Consider the following 18,555-nt stretch of genomic DNA (forward strand, 5'->3'; position numbering starts at 1 on the left):
AGCGGGGCCGCGGACGGCGGCCGCCCGGCGGCAGCTGGCGCGCCCCGCGCGCGCGGCGGGGATGGAACGTTGCTAGAGTTGGCGGGTCGCGCTCCAGGCGGCAGCAGCCTCACGCCTCGGCCCCTCTGCGCCTCCGACGCGGGAACCCGGCAGGCGGGCAAAGGCTGCCATCCGTGCACACGTTTTAAAGCCCGGAATCCGCGGACCCAGCCATGCACCGGTAAACCGACTACAAAGAGGGGCAAGCTTGAATGGACCGTTTTAATTCATTTAGGCCACGCGAATTGCTGCTTGCTAAGGTTGTCGCGAGTGCTGTAATGGGAATGGCTTCCCAGCGCCTTCTTGGGGAAAAGCGTGGGTGGAGGGATGGATGGATGGGTGAGTGGGTGGGTGGATGGATGGATGCTTTAGTGAGGGGATCCGTGTGTGGTTTTATTTGTCTTTCTGTATTTGGGCTCTCCTGCTCATAATTTGAATGGCTGTATGGTTTCCCTCCACTTTGAGAAACTCTTGAAGGCCTTTTGCATGATCAGAATCGTGAATCAGAAAGCCTTTTTGATTTGCTCAGGTTTTTTTTTTCTCTCTCTCTTTCATTCTTGGGAACTCGCCACTGGCATGTGAAAAATGCAGTTCTGTGAGCTGCATGACTACATTGCACAACTTGCCTTTTCCTTTAGGCCTGCCGATTATTGATGGGCGTGTTCTCAAAGGAAAGGGGCTATTGTGCTTTTTTTTTTTTTTTTTGCAGGAAACACCTCCAGGAGATCCCTGACCAGTCGAGCAACGTGGCCACCAACTTCACTTGGGGATGGGATTCTAGCAAGACGTCGGAGCTGCTGTCAGGCATGGGGGTGTCCTCGCTGGAGAAGGAGCGCGCGGACAGCGAGAACATCCCGCAGGAGCTGCTCTCCAGCCTGGGCCCCCCGCAGGGCTCCCCCCGGAAGCGGCTGCGGAGTAAAGGGAGTGACAAGGACTTCGTGATCATCCGCAGGCCCAAGCTGAATCGCGAGAACTTTCCAGGTAAGGCGGGAGGTGTGTCAGTCACGGAAGGGCTGAGGTGAGCTGTTTTGCTGGTGAACCTTTGTTCTGGGGTCTTTAGGATGGGGCCCTTTTAAAAGCACCTAATTCTGAGGTTATTTTTCCAAAGAGAATAACTCGTTGTCGATGAAGTGTATGGGAATGTTGGCAGGTATAGATCTCCTGGTGCTCGATTGATTTTTTAACCATGGGAAACTTTGACCCATGAGAAGACATCCCTGCCTTTTTTTCTCTAGAAAGTGGTCTGACCGCTCCAGGGCCAGCTCGGTGCCGCTGACAAATGGGAACAGACGTGATGATCTTCTTGTCAGACTCTTTTTTTTTTTTTTAATTGTATTCTGTTTTATGCCCCTGGTTGAGCTCTCCGCCATAATCACATTAGTGATTTCTCCAAGGATTGCTAGAGTGGATGTTAAACTAAGTGGCGGAGACTTAACCAGGCCCACTCCCAAATGGGCTTTTTGTCTCGTGGTCTGTCTCCATTATGAATTACAATTCAGTCACGCAGCCCGAAGACCCAGAGGCCAGTCCCATTCCGCCATCCCCCAGCCAATGACTGACTCTTTCCTTCCTGTCTCCTAAGTGTTTCTCAAGCTCTCATCCTCTCTCCACTGAATACTGGAATGGCCTCGTTATTCCAGCCTTTTCCGCCCCAGATCCATCCCCAGAGCTAGGCTGGCCTGACTGAAATGTAGAACTACCCTCTTCATAGCTTCCCACTCCCGCTCGTAAGCAGGTGACAGAGCCTCCCACAGCGGATCAGAGCCGCCGAGGACTCCGATCCGGAGCGCACCGGCCCGGGTGATCCGGTTTTCCCTGCTAGTAAATCATCCCAGACCTTAATGCAGCACTGTTTGCTGAGCACATACTCTGTGCTTGGCATTCATTCCCCTAGGTCAGGGGTCTTCAAACTACGGCCCGCGGGCCACATGCAGCCCGCAGAGGAGTCTGATCCTGCCCGCCAGGTTTTTTGGGCAGTGAGCACAGCCGAGGTGTTACAGTAGGAATTAGTAGTTCATATAGTCCGGCCCTCCAGCTCTCTGAGGGACCGTGATCTGGCCCCCACTTTAAAAAGTTTGAGGACCCCTGCCCTAGGTGCTGGGGAAGCAGCAATGAACAAAATGTAAATATTCCTACGCTCATGGAGCTTCTGTTCTAGAGAAAGGGCACAAAGGACATAATAAATAGGATATGTCGTGTGTTAGTAATAAGGGCTGTGGCTGAAAACAAACAAAGAAATAAACACCAACTTTGAACTAGCCAAGAGGGAGTGGAAACCCTGGGGTAGGGAGGCGGATGACAGTTTTAAACAGGGTATTGATGGGAAGCCTCACGTGGACAGTGAGCCGTAAGCAGAGGCAGAGAGGAGGGAAGGGAATGTGCCAGGCAGATTCTTGGAGGAGAAAGCCCTAAGCAGAGGGAGCAACCGGCGCAAAGACCCTGGGGCAGAAGCCTGACATGTTTGTTGAAGGAACAACAAGAAAGCCATGTTCTAAGTGCGGGATGAGCCAAGGAGAAAGTAGAGGGACATCAGACTAGAGGGCCTGGCTTGTTTTGCTTTAAAAAAAAAAAAAATCTGTGTTGTGTGGTGTGTTTTTTTGTTTTTTGATCCTTTCTTTAGGGAAGAGAATCGTGAAATTATGGCCTGGGAATCCATAGTAGGAGCTGAGTTAGAAAGGCAGTCAGAGGTTATGGCGGATCGGACAAGTCTGGGTTTCAGTCTGTCTTGCTGTTCTCAGCCTTAGGGAGTTATGGGGGCTGTTGGTTTCCTTGGGAAATGGAGAAATGATGCCCACCTCCAAGGTCGCTGTGAAGGTCAAGGGGAACGAAGCCCGTGGCGCTGAGCATGCCGCCTGCGCCCAGCGCTCAGTGAGTGAGCCCCGTTGGTTTGGCCACGTCTGCGCAGGAAGCCGCCCTTCTTCTGTCCGTAAGGCTGTTGGTCTGACCCTGCGAGTGTAGGGCTCTTTCCCTGCAGAAATGAACGGCACTGCGTGGCACACCGCACTGGCAAGTTGGTGCTTGACCACCCGAATGTGGAGAGAGAGAGAGAGGGAGAGGCAGCTCTGATCGGCTGCCTCCTGCACGCCCCCTACTGGGGATCGAGCCTGCAACCCAGACATGTGCCCTTGACCGGAATCGAACCTGGAACCCTTCCGTCCACAGGATCACGCTCTATCCACTGAGCCACACCAGCCAGGGCTAAAAGACTTCTTGTTTCTAAGCGAGGCACTCTGGAGACTGGACAGGGTGAAGGGGCGGGTGCTGTCTGCTAGGCAACTGCAAGTCAAGTTGAGGAGCAGAGACAGTACCCGAGAAGAGGAGCTCACAGCAGGAGGCGGGAGCCAGCCACCCGGTGTGGAGGAGGCCGGAGGAGGGCTGGATGGCTCCATGGGACTTCAGACAGATAGGTCTGAAGGGAGGAGAGGGGCCTAGGGGAGGGAAGCAGGAGGACCCACCGCCCCGTGGGATCTGCACGCAGCACAGACTGGTTCCTTGGTGTGGGCGGCGTGGGGCGGTGAGGTCACTGCCGGGGGATGAGGGGCAGCTGGCGAGGAGGGTCCCGGCGGGCCTCCCGGAGCCTGGGCCTCCCGCGCCCCGAGTCCTCATTCCGGGGAGTTTTGCGTGCAGTTGTCAGGACAGGTGGCTGGCGGCTCTGCCAGGATTAGGGTGCAGCGGCCGCACCTGCTTTCCAAGGAGATCCGATGCCAGTAGCCCCGGCCTGCGAGCTTTTCCTGGTGCTGTGCTCGGCAGTGTCTCCGCAGGCCCCCGGCCAGGCTCACATCTGGCAGCCGAAACCTCTTTATCTGTCCGCCTGGGAAGATAAAAACCGAGTGGCCAGCCTGTCCCAGGACGGCTCTGATTGGCCCTCGGGGGAGCGTGCGGAAGGAAGGAGGAGGAAATGGGCAGCAGTGAGGTCATTAGTGGGCAGAAGGAGGACAACTGCATCTCCTTTGGGGCATTAAATGCCTGTCCCGGCCCTTCCCCGCCTCCCCCCCTCCCTCCAAACAGGATGCAGGAAAACACGGTTGAACTAATTTGTTGATCCGCTCTCCCGCGGCGATTAAACTGCTTGAGATTCCAGACCCCACACTGGTTTCTCAGACCGGAGCCTCCCGAGTTTAGAGAACACTGATATCCCCAAGGAACCGTGTTCAAAGTGCAGAATTCCTGAGATTCTGCTCCCGGAAGCCTTGCCTTGGAGCCGGGAATGTGCCTGAACAGCCCCAGGCAAACACAGTTCCTTCGGGCATTTTTTTTTTAACCAATAAGAAGTGTATTTTACAGGGCAATCCTGGGTGTGTACCTGAACTATTCCCCTTACTAAGGGATTTCCTATTCCATCTGATCCCAGTTTTCCTAAGCAGCGCTGGTCAGCCCTCCCTGCCCTGAGGGTCCACTGGTTGGGTGCCGTCCTGTGGACCCAAAGGTTGCGGGTTCGGTTCCGGGTCAGAGCACACGCCCAGGTTACAGGCTCAGCGGATGGAGGTTTCTCTCTCACTGCCTCTCCCTTCTTCTCTCTCGAAAATCAATAAAAAATCTATTTAAAAGCGAAAAACGGTGCTGGTCAAACTAGACTGATTTCATGACTCACCAATGAACCTCAGCCTGCAGCTCCCAAACAGCTCTGTGAGACTCTGTAGGGGACCCTCCCGGCACTTGCTTTGCTCTGTAGCTTCCTTTCATTCATTCATTCATTCATCAAAGATTTACGGAGCACCGTCCCAGAGGTGTACTGTACCTTAGTCTCCAAACCCCATTTCCACGGCTTGCCCATTGCCCTTCCCACACTCAGGGGTGAGCACGCCTCCCACGGAAATCCAGGGCGGAGGTGTGGAGGGGATCATCGAGGATCTCTGGTTTGGTTTTGCTTTTTTTTTTTTTTTTTTTTCCTCCCTACCTATCCAAAAAAAGCTAGCTTGATCCAGTGTTTTCTCTTTGCAATCTGTGGGAAAGGAAGGAAGACGCATCTCCGATGGCGGAATCTATTGTGTCTTCCCAGAGAGGAAGCCTGCACTGTTACCGCTTCACACAACCTGGCCAAGCCAAGCATGGACGGAGCCGCTGCTCTTAGAACACACACAGAGCACAGCGGTGTGAGCAGTCAGAGGGGCAGTTCTGAGAGGCAAAGTCTTGTGTGTGGGGAAGTTCCCGGGGAGCCTGTAACCTGGGCGTGCTGAATCGGAGGGCAGGTGATGTTCCCGGGGAGACACACGTGGCGTCGGACTGAGTCACGCATCCCGCACAGAGCTGACGCGTAGATTAGCTGTTCTCCCCGGAGGTGGAAGAGGCACGGCAGGGATGGGGTCAGCAGACCCAGTGGACGTGGGGGTGCCCGCGGGGGTGACCGGCGGGGAGTGAGCTGGCCGCTGTCAGGGAGCTGGACACGGGCCCCGGGCTGAGGGTGGCTTCCCTTGCGGGGCGGCCCGGGGCGGCCGGGGAGAGGCCGTGCAGGGAGGACCTGCTCTGGACTTTCTCATCCGCTCGGGGCGCCCGGCCGGCAGCAGCACAGCCGGGAATCCAGGAAACAGATGGCTGCTGCCGTGAGGATTAAATATGGCAAGTGAGATTACTGATGCCTCCCCCAGGCTGGATCCCAGCCATGGGAAGACAGGCTTCCGCCCCCTCTGCTGGGACAGCAGCCAGCCTCAGGCCGGGACACCCGCCCGGGGCCCTGGAATCCCTGTCACCCGTGGTCAGCGGCGGGGGCCCTGGGTGCGTGGCCGCCGGGTGTTTCCCCAGCCATTGCTCCTTCCGTCTGGTGGCTGCGTCCTTGCCGGCTCTCAGCATCACTGCTTCACGCCCTCGCCCCTCCACTTTTCCTCCCAGCCCTGGCTGATGTCTCTTTTTTCCATATAAATTCAGATTGAATTCTCCCCTTTCCTAAACTTGTAGAACATCTAGTACTCAGAAGAAGGAGCATATGGAATCATAGAGCATCCGAGGGCAGAAAGAGGCATGAGCTGGAGTCAGGCCTGAGTTTAAATTCCCACTGTGCCACCCGCCGCTGGTTCTGTGCCCCTGTTCCTTCCGCCATAGTTACATCTTCTCCTGAAGCCCCTCCCCCTCCTCCAAGGCCACTCCTGTTCTGACTGGACCTCGCCTTTGTGTCCTGATGTGTCTTCAGCCTCACTCTCCCCTTCACCCTCGCCCCCAAACGCCAGCAGGCAGTGCCATTGCTTTGCTGGGACTGGACCCCTGCCGGCAGTGCCCTCTGCCACCGGCCAGCCTTCCTGCAGCCACCTCGGGCTCTGAGCCTTTCCTTGGGGGCGTGGGGTTTGGGACAGACAGAGCAGAGCCGTGTGTGACCTGTGGCAGTCACCGAATGGGGAGGCTCTCTGGCCCCGCCGAGACAGGTTTCCTCATCTGTAAAATGGGCTGATGCTGCGTAGTACACCGGGTTGCTGCAGAGATTAGGTGCTCTCCTCGCTCCCTGAGACTTGAGGCTTTCCGTAAATGACAGTTCTGTTTGTTTTTGTTTTCAATCCTCACCGAGGATACGTTTTTCTGACTCTGCTCATTCGCAGTTTTCCGGAGGGAAGAGTAAGAGGTATAATGTCCTTACTGAGCAAGACTTAGCCAGTGCTGATGTGTGCCAGGTGCTGGGCCTGCACGTCTGGGCAGGGGGCTGTGCGTGCCCCCGGGAGGAAGGCACTGAGGCAGGGTCTGCAAGATTCGGGGTAGTCGGCAGTGAAGGAGGAAGTGGGGTGCAAAGCCCTTTCACACGCGGCTTCCCTCGTCCTGTGGCTCCCTGGCCTGGCTCCGCTGCCCTCCTCGGATCTCTGCATCATGGCTGTGCCAGGTCTTCCTCCTGGCATTCTATTAATAATTACCCATCTACACCGAGTGGCCAGAGGATGCTGATCTCTGAGCCCTGACTGGACATCGCCTTTGTGTCCTGATGTGTCTTCAGCCTCATTCTCTCCGCATAATCTCTGGCCACTTGGTGTATTTGTACCTCCGATGGGCACCAAGAGTATTCTAGACTTTTGCTGGAGATCCACCACCTATTTGCCCTGAGCTTTCTGTCAGCCAGTGCAAAGGGGAAAACTGATCAGGTGCACGGTTTATAGTATCTTTGATATCAAATAGATGAGGTGCTCAAGAGAAGTACACGGAGTGGCAGAGTAGCGTGTGTTCAGAGATCGTCATCCTCTGGCCACGCCGTGTACATGGTTCCTGATTGCTTATGTCTTCCCAGTCAAACAGGCAGCACCGAGTTTGTTCATGGCTCCCGCCCTGTGCTTCACAGCGACCCTCTCTGGTTTTCCCTCTCCCGCTCCCCCATCGTTAGTGGACCCTTCAGTGCCCGCCCCCCCTTTCCCCCGCAAAGCTCCCCATGCCCAGCGCCGCCTCTCGCACGCAGATGTGCAGTGAGGGCCCCTCTGGGCGGGCATGCTGGGAGTTAGCACCCCTCCCAGAAGCCCCCACCGGTGCCTGGCAGCAGCGGGGACACTCTGGGCGGTCCCTCGGCCCCCAGCAGACGGGAGCCCCAGCTGCCCATCGCAATAACCTCCTGGTGAGCATGCCCAGAGCCGGCTCCTTCCCTTCCCTATTGCTCACTCCTCCTTCCAGGGCCTCCCGAGACCACTCCCCAAGTAAACTGCCTGAATCTGTTCCTCGTCCTGCGTCCGGGGCTCCCAGACTCGGAGGAGGGTGGTTTGGGGTCTGGGAGGTCGCACATGCCTCCCTTTCCCCTTGGAGGGGATTCTAAGCAGCGTGGGAAAGAAGAACATGTGCAGAGTCCACGGGGAAAGGACAGGAATGGAGTGGGGAGAGAGAGAGAGAGAGAGAGGGAGGGAGGGAGGGAGGGAGGGAGGGAGGGAGGGAGAGAGAGAGAGAGAGAGAGAGAGAGAGAGAGAGAGAGAGAGAAAGAAAGGAGGTAGACTCTGCCGCTCCACCTTGCCCCATATATTATGTAATCGCCACCCATCAACTTGGCAAGATCATCCCTCTCCCCATTCCTGCAGGCGAGGAGCCCGAGCCCAGAGGGAGTCAGCTGGCGGCTGCGAGGCTGAGTTCGGGCCGAGCCTCCTCCCTCCATCAGGGGCTGGGGGGGTGGAGGAGGCGGCGGGGGGGGGGGGGGGGGGGGCAGGCGGTAAGCACCTGTTGCCAGGAGAGTCTTTGCAGATCCTAGTAAAGTCTCAGCCTTAGATTTGAAGGAACTCAGGATGTCATTTTCCTGCCAAGTCAAATGCTAGAATCTGATCTCCAGATAGTGGAGGTCAGGGGAGTTCAGAATTAATGGGAGAAAAACTTGAGGAAAACCTGTCCGTCAGCTTTTCTCCAGTCAGGGGAGCAGAGCAGGAGCCTGGCTTGGGAACCTTTGACCTCTGTGCACTCTGACCTTGAAGGAACTTGGTGACAGTGGCTGCCACCAGAGGAGCCTCAGGGTAATCTCCAGCTGCCTCTGCGGGTCTAGGTCAGGGGTCAGCCCTGATGACCTGCCTTCAGCCCTACCCTGAGGATTCAGAGCCTTCCATCTGCTCATTCTTCCGGAAGGCTCCCTTAACCACGCCCCCCCCCCCCCACACACACACACACACACACACACACTGCACGGCACCCTGAACCCCACCTCCCCCCCATTGCAGCCTGTCATGATGCTTCATTGAAATCCCCTCCCTCGTCTGCATCTCAGACTCTGAGCAGGCCCTTCATCTCTTTATCCCTAGAACAGACCCCACATACTAGCATAGAGTACGTGGTTCATACATATGTGAATGGAGGCATGGTGCAGACATTGTGCTAGTTCTTGGGAATACAAAGGTTTTTTGTGTTTTGTTTTTTTTTTTTTAAATAGCTCTTGTTCTCAGGAACTTGTGGCCCAGCGAGGGACCGGGCCGGTGAGAAAGTCAATAATCAGTTGTGAGAAGTGGCCTGTTGGTGCCGTCCTGAGGTCTTCCATGGGCGTGGGGGCTGGATGAATAGCGACTGGGTTTTAAGTTAATAGCCGTGGGGGCAGGAGCGGGGACAGCATGTACAGACCCCCCGGGATGTAGCACAAAGAGCTCCTTCTGTAAACTACAAGGCCCTCTAAACGGCTTCTAGATCGTGAGCACGAAAAACGTGTTGGGCCCTCGCCGGACGCCTTTGACCCTCATGCTGATCAGCGCAGACTGTAGGGTAAACACGGGGCACCATGAAGGCTGTAGCCAGGGGAGGCAGGCCTGTGGGGGGAAGATGGAGGAGATTGCCCAGGAATGCCGCCCGCAGGCAGCGCTGCCTGCCCCGAGCGTCACCGCCCCCCGCGGGCCCGGAGCCTGGGAGCCCGGTGCCATCCGTGTGCGAGTCCATTCGGCGCTGCACCTTTCAGACGGGGAGGACAAGGAGGGGCTGTCTGGTGGGGTTCTCCGGAGACACCCAGCAAGGAGGAGGCCGTGGAGGGTGCTCACGAGGAATTGGCTCACACAGCCAGGCTTTGTGGCGGCTGGAATGTCCCGCCCAGGATCTGCATTCCTGAGGCCTGAGAACAGGACAGCCCGGGGTGTGGGTTCCAGGCCAGGGTCTGCAGGCAGGAGGGTGCCACCCCATGCCCCACCACCACCACCACCACCACCACCACACACACCCAGGAGAGAGCCAGGTCTCCCTTCATGCACCTCTTCTCATCAGGCCCTGCATTGGCTGCGGCCTGCCCCGTAGGCAGGGCACTCTGCTGTCCCTGCTGATCCAGGAGTTAATGTGATCCTGAAACACCCTGGCCAACACGCCCACACCCCCAGACCCAGGCCGGCTGGCGTCACAGAGAAGCGGGGGCTCTGGCATTGGAGGCAGGAAGAGGCTGGGGAGGCCAGCTACTGAGCTGACGGCTCCTGGCGTGTCTGCCATGCAGCCTTGTCTCCTGGGCCACTGTCCCAGGACCCTGATCGGTACATGCGTGTAAGAGGTCACTGCTTGTTAGGGGACCTTCTTCTCCCTCGTTTTCCCAGAACACAGCAGCCAGCGTTGAGTTTTTTTAAAAAGGACCCGAGATCAGATTGTGTCACTCCTGTGCTCAGCGCCCTCTAGTGGCTGCTCAGCACAGCGAGAGCCAGAGCTGAAGGCCGCCTCATGGCATGGAAAGAAAGCCCAGCCTGGCCTCCCCACCTCCCGTGTTTTCACACTGAGCTCCTTGCTGTTCCCCAAAGCAGGGATGCTGTTCCTTGCTCCTGGAGCAGACACCCAGGCCTCTGCTCAGCGGTCGCCATCTCTGTAAGGCCTTCCCTGACCACTGGTCAGACTTCGAACACGTACCCCGTCCTCCCCACCTCTCCTTTGCCTGCTTCATTCCTCTGCAGAGCGCGTGTGCGCTTCACAAAGCCTGCCACCGGCTGTTTGGTGCGGCGTGTCTGTGGTTATCTGTTCTTCCCACAGGCTGCAGGGATTCTGCCTGCATGTTTACTGCTCTCCCCCGGCGCCTAACCTGCTGGCTGACTCACGGATGAGAACATCACAATTGATGTTCCAGGCTAGGCAAAGTGGAAGCCGGGAGAATAGGGTGGAGGTGCATTTGCCTTTTCAATGAGGTCACCGTGAAACCAAAAGGTGGGGTGGTTTGAATCCAAGTTCGTGGTCTTATAATAAATCGAAGCATGAAGTCTCGGTTAAAGACAGCTTTTATAGTGGAAGCAACATTCATCGACAGAAATGGTCTGTGTCCAGAGCTTCCCTTCCACGTTGCCGTCGGTGTGGCTTAGGAGAGTCTGTTGGTCCGTGTGCAGAGTCCAAGCCACGTGGGCTGGGGCGGGAGCTCCCCCAGCGACAGGGCCCAGGGACCCGGGAGCAGGGAGAGGCAGAGCAGCCTGCTTTTTAACCCAGGCGGTGGATACAGCCTTGCCAGCTCCCGATTGGTCCTTTCAAAGAATTCTGCCTCAGCAACGTCCTTGGGATTGGTGTGTCCGCCTTTCTGCCCTGGGATTGGTCATCTGCAGGCTGCTTGTCTTAGCAACAGTCCATACATTTCCAGCCTCCCCCTCCGGCTTTCCTTAGCAATGCTGCCTAACTGCGTTCCTGCTTCTATTTTCTCACCGCCCTTGGCCCCATTCCTGACTCCCAGCTTCCTGTCTCCTCAGCTACTTGATCAGCCTCCACTGACCCCTCAGGGAGGGTCAGGATTGCTCAGCGGGGCTGGGTCTGTGTAAAGATCAGCCTGCGGGGCCGGAGGACGGGTGCTGGGAAAGTATTCTTGGTTCCCCTTTTCTTTGCCAAGAAGATACGGTGCTTACTTCAGGGCACCTGCCCTGTGGGAGAACAGGAAACAATGGAGTGGACAGTGTGATGAGTGTTACATTCCTGTTTCAGGCCGAATGGTGTGTGTCCTGTAAGAGTAAGAAAAAGGTCAGCGTGTTGTAGGCAGCGGGAAGGCACCAGGTGTCTGACTGGGGTCAGACCGAACCTGGGCCCAGCACCCTCAGACTTGGGTTCCGGCCGGGAGAGAATTCAGAGCAAGACCCCAGCTGTGAGAGAGGATCCACTTGGTAAATCACAGAGGGAGAAGAAGTGGTTCCTACAGAGATGGGCTTAGGAAGCGAGGTCCGGAGGTAGAGGAAGGCCTTGAGCTTGGGAGTGAGGAAGGTAATAGTATACTGTCATCGTCCGTCCCATGTCCCCGGGGAGGGGAGAGGAAGAGATGGGGGAAGGGGGGGCACACGGGATCCTCCATCCTAAGGGGTTTAAGGGTGGAGATTTTAGGGGAGGTCCCTGGGAAAGATCTTAATAGAATATTCAGTAGTCTTTGTTACCATAAAACCATTGAAACCTGTGAAGAATTTTTGTGTTTATTTGAGCCAAACTGTCCATCTGCGCCGGGAAGCAGAACCTCAACGAATTGAGATATTGGTCCGGAGAATGGCGGAGTTACATTTCTCTATTTATACACTGAAATCAAAGGAAAGGGACATAGGTGGGTTACATGAAATCCACTGGTGATAGACTGGAGAGGCTGGAGAAAGCAAAGAGGGGAAACCCCTGGGACTGGATAAAAAGTAAAATGATGGACACATACTTGGGTGGGTGCAGGAAGAATGAACATGATAACAGTGAAGGAATTTGTGGTATCTGTCCTGGCACCCAGCACATTAGGTTGTGCCCCAGGGGGTCCAGAAAAAGGAGAGTTACAAGTTACCCAGACATTTCAAAGGGTCTGTTATTATAGATGCAAAAAGACAGGCTCCGTTCAGGTAAAGGTTGATCTTGTCAGTGAAGATAACAGCCTAGGAGGTGACTGCCCACCATAAAGGCTTTCCGTTCAAGTTTCATTTCAGACCGTCCTGTGTAGTGCCTTGAGATCTCTGAGTCTGCAAGACGGCCATGCAGGCCTCCCCTCGCCTGTCGGTCAGCACGTGGCCCTTCCGCCCACACCTCCCAGGTGTGTCCTTTCGGGACGGTGGTCCCCGCGGACTGCCTGCTGGCCCTGTTATTCCTGCAGCTGGCCCGACGGCGGCAGCAGCGCCTGGCCTGGAGCTGAGATTCTACGGAGGCCTGGGGTGACCCCAGCGAGGAAGGGCTAGGGGTCCACACCTCATGGCCAGCGATCCGCTAGGGGCGGGAGGTCACTCGGGGCCCGGACCCACCTACAATTATTGACTGCTGTGCTGGGCTTCCCGCCCCAATGGCTCTGGGCCTGCCCCGTCGTCCCCGCCCTGCTCATGGCGTCTGCCTGCTACAGCGAATACGCTCGGCGTCACAGCATGGACATGTGACGTGTGACATGTGACGGAAGCTCGTTTCTCCCGCAGGGTATTCCTGGGACTCGCTGCCCGACGAGCTGCTGCTGGCCATCTTCTCGAGCCTGTGCCTCCCGGAGCTGCTGCACGTGTCCTGCGTGTGCAGGAGGTGGTACCACCTGGCGTAAGTGCCGGCCGCCCGGCCGGGGGCGAGGGGCGAGGGGCGGGCTCTGCCTTCACTGGGCCTGGTGACAGGAACACGAGAACAGCAGAGCAGCACAAAGCGGAGTATCTGGTGTTTCTGTGAGTGCTTAGTGTCTGTTCCCCGTGAGGGAGGGGCCCCTGCGGTGAAAATGCACCCCTTTCTGAGCCCCCCTTGCCCTGGACCCGGGGAGGGGAGTGCCCAGGGAGTGCCGGGGCCAGGGGCCGGGCCCTGGCTCTGGGCCGGTGTGAGTGGCCCGGCCCCTGCGGCGCTGGGTGACGGAGGGCGGTCTGTGTCGCTGTGAGTGGGAGGAGGCGCCTCCAGGACAGGACAGGGAGGGGGCAGACACTCCGATGCCGCTGGCAGTGCCTGGTCGCAGGGTGCTTATGTGTTTATAGGAGCTTAAAATGTGTTATAAAACAGCCAAACCATAACTCCTTTTCTTAGGACCGTGGTCGGCACACTGCGGTTCGCGGGCCACATGCGGCTCTCCGGCCCCTTGAGTGTGGCTCTTCTAAAAATGCCACGGCCTGGGCGGGTCTATGTTGAAGAAGTGGCGTTAGAAGAAGTTTACGTTTAAAACATGTGGCTTTCCAAAGAAATGTCAGTCATTGTCCCGTTGACATTTGGCTCTGCGGACTGATGAGTTTGCCGACCACTGTCCTAGTAGATGTCAGAGTCCTCATATCTCACAGAGTAGTGCTCACTTTCCTCCGTTCAGTGACTGACAGTGTGGTGACCTGATTCTGGGTAACAGAAACGGCAAGTGCGATTGTTTGGTCACTTGGAACCTACTCACCTCGTCCGTAATCAATTGAGCAACTTGATCATTGCTTTTAAAGTGATCAAATGGAGTTAAGGCTGGGATTCTGTGCTCCGAGTCGGGGTCCTTGCATTGCTGCTGACAGCACTGAGCCTGTTGGAAGCTGCGGAAACGGGACCGGGAGGCTGGTCCAGGCTGTGTGACCAGCTCAGCGGTGCCTCTAAGGCCCTGGTAACAGCAGGTTTCCTCGGCGCTGGCCTCGATGGCAGCGGTGCTGGGGGCGGCGGTATCCAGTGCCCGCAGCTGACCGAGGGAGCCCTCTCTTCCAGGTTCGACGAGTCCCTGTGGCAGAGCCTGGACCTCACCGGGAAAAACCTGCACCCGGAGGTGATTGGCCGGCTGCTGTCCCGCGGGGTGGTGGCCTTCTGCTGCCCGCGCTCCTTTGTGGACCAACCGCTAGTGGAACATTTCAGGTAAAAATGCAAAAGACTGTCCAAACCTCCAGTCCCCATCTGCTCAGCCCTCCCTGTCCAGCTAGCTCCCGTTCCCAGGCCCTAGAAACGGCCACACGGAATTCCCTGCACGCACCTCCCCACCGGCCTGTCCCACGTCACACTCAGCCCCTGTGCTCCTCCACGCACCTCCCCACAGCCTGTCCCACGTCACACTCAGCCCCTTTACAGCGTGCTCTGCCGGCATCTTCCCTGCGGGAGTCAGTGCCGCTGCCGCCAGAAGCATCATCGACATCACATCCTTGTCGCCCACACCCAGCTCGTGCCCACACGCTCATTTCTGAGGGGGACCATATCGGCAGCTACAGTTTGGCCTGGCAAAAACCCTCTTGAGTTTTAAGATGAAGGAGGATGGGAACTCGCTGGGAGCAGTTTGTCTTCCGGCAGAAACTATAGCGAATCCTTGAAATGTGCAGAGGCGTCCAGCCTGGGATGGGCGCTCACCGGGCGGAGGCGGCGGGTGTGGGCTGAGCCACCTCACAGAGCCTCTCTCTCTCTCTCTCTCTCTCTCTCTCCCCCCACCCCTTCCTCCCCCGCATCCAGCCCTTTCCGCGTGCAGCACATGGACCTGTCCAACTCGGTCTTCGAGGTGTCCACCCTGCAGGCCCTCCTGTCCCTGTGCTCCAAGCTGCAGAACCTCAGCCTGGAGGGCCTCCAGCTCTCGGACCCCATTGTCATGTGAGTGGCGCGGGCCTGTCCCAGCGGCTTGGGTTTTAGGTGGGAAAGTTGTTTCCTGGCCCATGGGGGAGGAGATGCCCACGCAGGGTTTCGGGCTCACCCAGGCAGCAAAGTGTGCCCGCCCAGTGGATGCCACTCGCGCTGGGGCGTAGGGAGGCACGGTGACGGGGGCACGGCCCTGCCCGTGTCTGGGAGAGGCGGGAGTCACAGCGCAGCCTGTTTGTCCACAGCCAGGCCCAGTTAGTGTAGGCGGGCCGCCTTCCTGCAGGAGGGGATTGGAGACGCCTGCACTGGCCCAGGGCCTGTCAGCGCTCTCCCGCCGGCCCGCCCCTCGCAGGCCTGATGGACCAGGAGGCCCCGTTGGTAACCTCCTGACGTTCTCCTCCCTCAGTAACCTTGCGCAGAACTCAAACCTGGTGCGGCTGAACCTCTCTGGGTGCTCCGGCTTCTCCGAGTCCGCCCTGGAGACCCTGCTGAGCAGCTGCTCCAGGTAGGCGCGTCTGAGGCTCGGTGCAGGCTGTGGCCTCACACCGGACCCGAGCTGGGAAATCATCCTCCCAGCCGTTCCCACCTCCAGCGCTTGATTCGAGTGAGGCAGGCACCTCTGCCCGCCGAACGCGGGAGCCAGGTGCAGTGAGTTTGCAGAGGACGCTGGTGACGATCCCTTTTGTTGTTGTTACTATTTGCGAAAGGAACACGTAGCCGTATGCTTACCTCAGTGATGGGGAGCAGTCTGCTTGCCCCCACTATACAGTCAGGTTATTTCCCCTTTCCTGTCTGTAGCCCTCACCGAACAGCTTCTATCTCTCACATTGTGTCAGCCAGTACATAAAGGCTGCAGAGATACAGGTGTTACGGAGTGCAGAGTACACAGGCCCTACCGTGTGTGTGTGTGTGTGTGTGTGTGTGTGTGTGTGTGTGTCCTTCCTGATATCCCCTGGTCTCTGCATGTACCATCGCCCTGTACCAATGTTTCTGTAAGATCTGCTGAAAGTAGATTCCCGCTGGAATGGTATCAGTGAGATAAAACGGTATCAGTGAGGTAAAACATAAGCCCCCGTTTTCCCCGGAGTGAGGGGCGTGCTGTAACGGCTGGCCATTGCCTTTGACCATCTCGGTGGCTCGGTGGGAGGCCACAGCAGAGAAAGCTGTGTTTTGCAGCATCAGGGTCTCTTTGTCCGGAAGCAGTTGTTTAGACATCTCAGGTGATTGTTCAAGCCTGGGTAGCCATTTGCTAATAGTCTGGTGGTTGGGAAAGAAACAGGCTGGAATTTCTCCTCTCCGCTCTGGAGTGAGGTTTGAGCCCTCAGGAAGGGAGGAGAGTGCTCCCCTTCGTCCCCACAAGGGGGCAGCATTCACTCAGGCCTCAGCTCAGATTCCCTGGGGCCAGCTGGAGCCGGGAGTGTGTCAGGTGTGTGTGTGGGGGGGGGGAGGTTTAACAGGTTCAGGGGGGCTAGGGTAACTGCCTAGAGAGGCAGAGCCCTGGGCATGGGCCGGGCGGTCGGTGGCTGTCGGCTCCGCAGGCAGAGGCAGAGCTGCCTGGGGCCCTGGCGCCTGGCGACGTCTCAGGCCCTCTCGCCCCGCTGCGCAGGCTGGACGAGCTGAACCTGTCCTGGTGCTTTGACTTCACCGAGAAGCACGTGCAGGTGGTGGTGGCACACGTGTCAGCGACGGTGACGCAGCTGAACCTGAGCGGCTACCGCAAGAACCTCCAGCGGGCAGGTGAGCCGCGGCCTCCGGGTGCTGCCCTCCTGCGATGTCCCGTTCCCCACGGGCCTGTGCTGTTCCCCTCGCGCAGGTGAAGGCAAACAGCCAGCCGGCAGCAAGGTTTGAATTCGGAGCCTGGAAGTAGAAACCTTTGTACTTTCAAACCTACTGTTTCACTGCAAACTCTTTACAGTAGGAAGAGGCGGGGAACCTTTTCTCTGCGAGGGCCAGTGGATGTGTGTAACACCGCTCACGGGCCGTACAAATGACCGGCTTAGAAATGAGCCGCTGTCTTCGGTCCATCATTTCGTGAACTACCCCGGAGGCCTGGGGAGGCCAGACGCTCCCCACCCCGCTCTAAAATGGCAAAGTGGAGTTTATCATCATCATCAAGTGCCGTGTCTGTGCATAACGGCAGGTGCTTTACTTTTGTACTCGGGCAGCAGGGAGTTTGTAGAACGGGCACCACCACAAACCATGAGCGGTGTGTTCTGCCTCATTGTGCACGGGACCGGCCACCCAGGAATGGGGAGTCCGCTCCATTTTAACCATGGGCCCTCCTGCGCACAGAGCTGCGTCCTGGAACATGCCTGTCCAGAGGCGTCTGAGAATGGCATTTCCCCCCGTTTCTGCTGGTAGATGCGCTCTGGGTTGTTGCTAACCTCTCGCTGTGCACAGTTCTCTTGCTGTTTCCAACAGTTTTCAGTAGTTCGTGGGGGTTTTCGGGGCAGGAACATCTTGTGTACCAAGGCCATACTCCTGTCTTTCTAACAGTCTGCTACTCCGGCCCATTGCTCTGGACTGGCAGCACCGTGGCAGTGATAGGAGCAGAGTCCCTGTCTCGTTCCTTAAGAGTAACCGTCATTTTTATTTTCTTCTTCTAGATTTCTCCACCTTACTTAGAAGATGCCCCAATCTTGTCCACCTAGACCTAAGGTATTTCTTCATTTATTTATTTTAGAAAAAAGACGTGAGAAATCGTGACTGCTCCCTGAGGGTCTGAACGTGCTGAGGGCGGGCGCTCAGCGTGGCCCGGGTGCCCTGCGGGGTGGCCAGGGCGCTGAGTCTCTCTTCTCCGTTTCAGTGACAGCGTCATGCTGAACCACGAGTGCTTCCCCGAGTTCTTCCAGCTCCACTACCTCCAACACCTGTCGCTCAGCCGGTGCTACGACATCATACCTGAGACTTTACTGTGAGTGCGCTGGTGCTTCAGAGCCAGAAGGCGGAAGGCGGGGACCAGAAGGGATGTGGCTGGGTGTTAAATCCGTTGTTACTAGTAGCCGGTGTTGAAAACTTAAAACGTTGACATGGGTGCACTGCAAACTGGTTAGGAAAGGCCAGCAAAACCGAAAAACCAGGGCAGAACTGTTCTATTCAACACACCTGGTGACAGTGAGTTGACTGAGCCCTGGATAGAGCATCAACCTATGGACTGAAGGGTCCCAGGTTCGATTCCAGTCAAGGGCATGTACCGTGGTTGCAGGCTAGATCCCCAGTCCTGGTTCCAGGTGCGTGTGGGAGACAGCCAATTGATGTGTCTCTTTCACATTGATGCTTCTCTCTCATCTCTCCCTCTCCCTTTCACTCTAAAACAATCAATGGAAAAATATCCTCAGGTGAGGATTAACCTCCCTCAGAATAAGATCCCTTATGAACACCAGACGTGTTTATTATTTAAGCAGTGCTTTCATTTTCTAAATTGCCCTTCACGTTGAGTTGAGCTAACATCTGTTACATAGCGTTGGTGTTGACGATCTTCGTTGGGTGTAAATAAGAGGGAAGCCTGGGTGAGCAGTCGGCAGGGGTGGTCTGGGGAGCTGAAGTGTGGGTCCTGTGACACCAGGGGAGCACGGGGGCCTGGGCCAAGCAGGGGATGACATACGCAGAGGGAGTTGCCTTGGACGCCGGGAGACAGACCAGGCAGGCAGGCAGGCGGACCAGAGGCGGGTGAGGTGCCGTTGCCACAGGGAAGCTGGGTCTTCAGGAACTGCGGGGAATACAGTGGGAAGG

The 18,555-nt window shown here is 57.0% G+C and overlaps 2 protein-coding genes across 3 annotated transcripts in view; one reads left to right on the plus strand and one right to left on the minus strand.

Annotated features, from left to right (window-relative positions):
- The window catches only part of RANBP3L (RAN binding protein 3 like), a 463,124-nt gene that overhangs the window by 372,132 nt on the left and 72,437 nt on the right, over nt 1-18,555 (minus strand). The gene's annotated exons all lie outside the window — the stretch shown is intronic.
- Nucleotides 1-18,555, plus strand: part of SKP2 (S-phase kinase associated protein 2) — a 23,654-nt gene continuing 5,099 nt past the window's right edge. Inside the window, exons 1-9 of one of the 2 annotated variants that reach the window (XM_084881915.1) lie at nt 1-220; nt 749-1,020; nt 12,756-12,867; nt 13,978-14,121; nt 14,704-14,838; nt 15,230-15,328; nt 16,430-16,560; nt 17,430-17,481; nt 17,630-17,737. In XM_084881915.1, coding sequence (XP_084738041.1) covers nt 213-220; nt 749-1,020; nt 12,756-12,867; nt 13,978-14,121; nt 14,704-14,838; nt 15,230-15,328; nt 16,430-16,560; nt 17,430-17,481; nt 17,630-17,737 — 1,061 coding nt within the window. In that variant the 5' untranslated portion in view covers nt 1-212. Of the gene's footprint in view, nt 221-748; nt 1,021-11,161; nt 11,339-12,755; nt 12,868-13,977; nt 14,122-14,703; nt 14,839-15,229; nt 15,329-16,429; nt 16,561-17,429; nt 17,482-17,629; nt 17,738-18,555 lie in introns of those variants that run through there. The other variant, XM_084881916.1, reaches the window with a different exon arrangement.

The sequence above is a fragment of the Pipistrellus hanaki genome, assembly GCF_964339955.1.
Source record: "Pipistrellus hanaki genome assembly, chromosome: 4".
In the NCBI taxonomy this organism is placed as follows: Eukaryota; Metazoa; Chordata; class Mammalia; order Chiroptera; family Vespertilionidae; genus Pipistrellus; species Pipistrellus hanaki.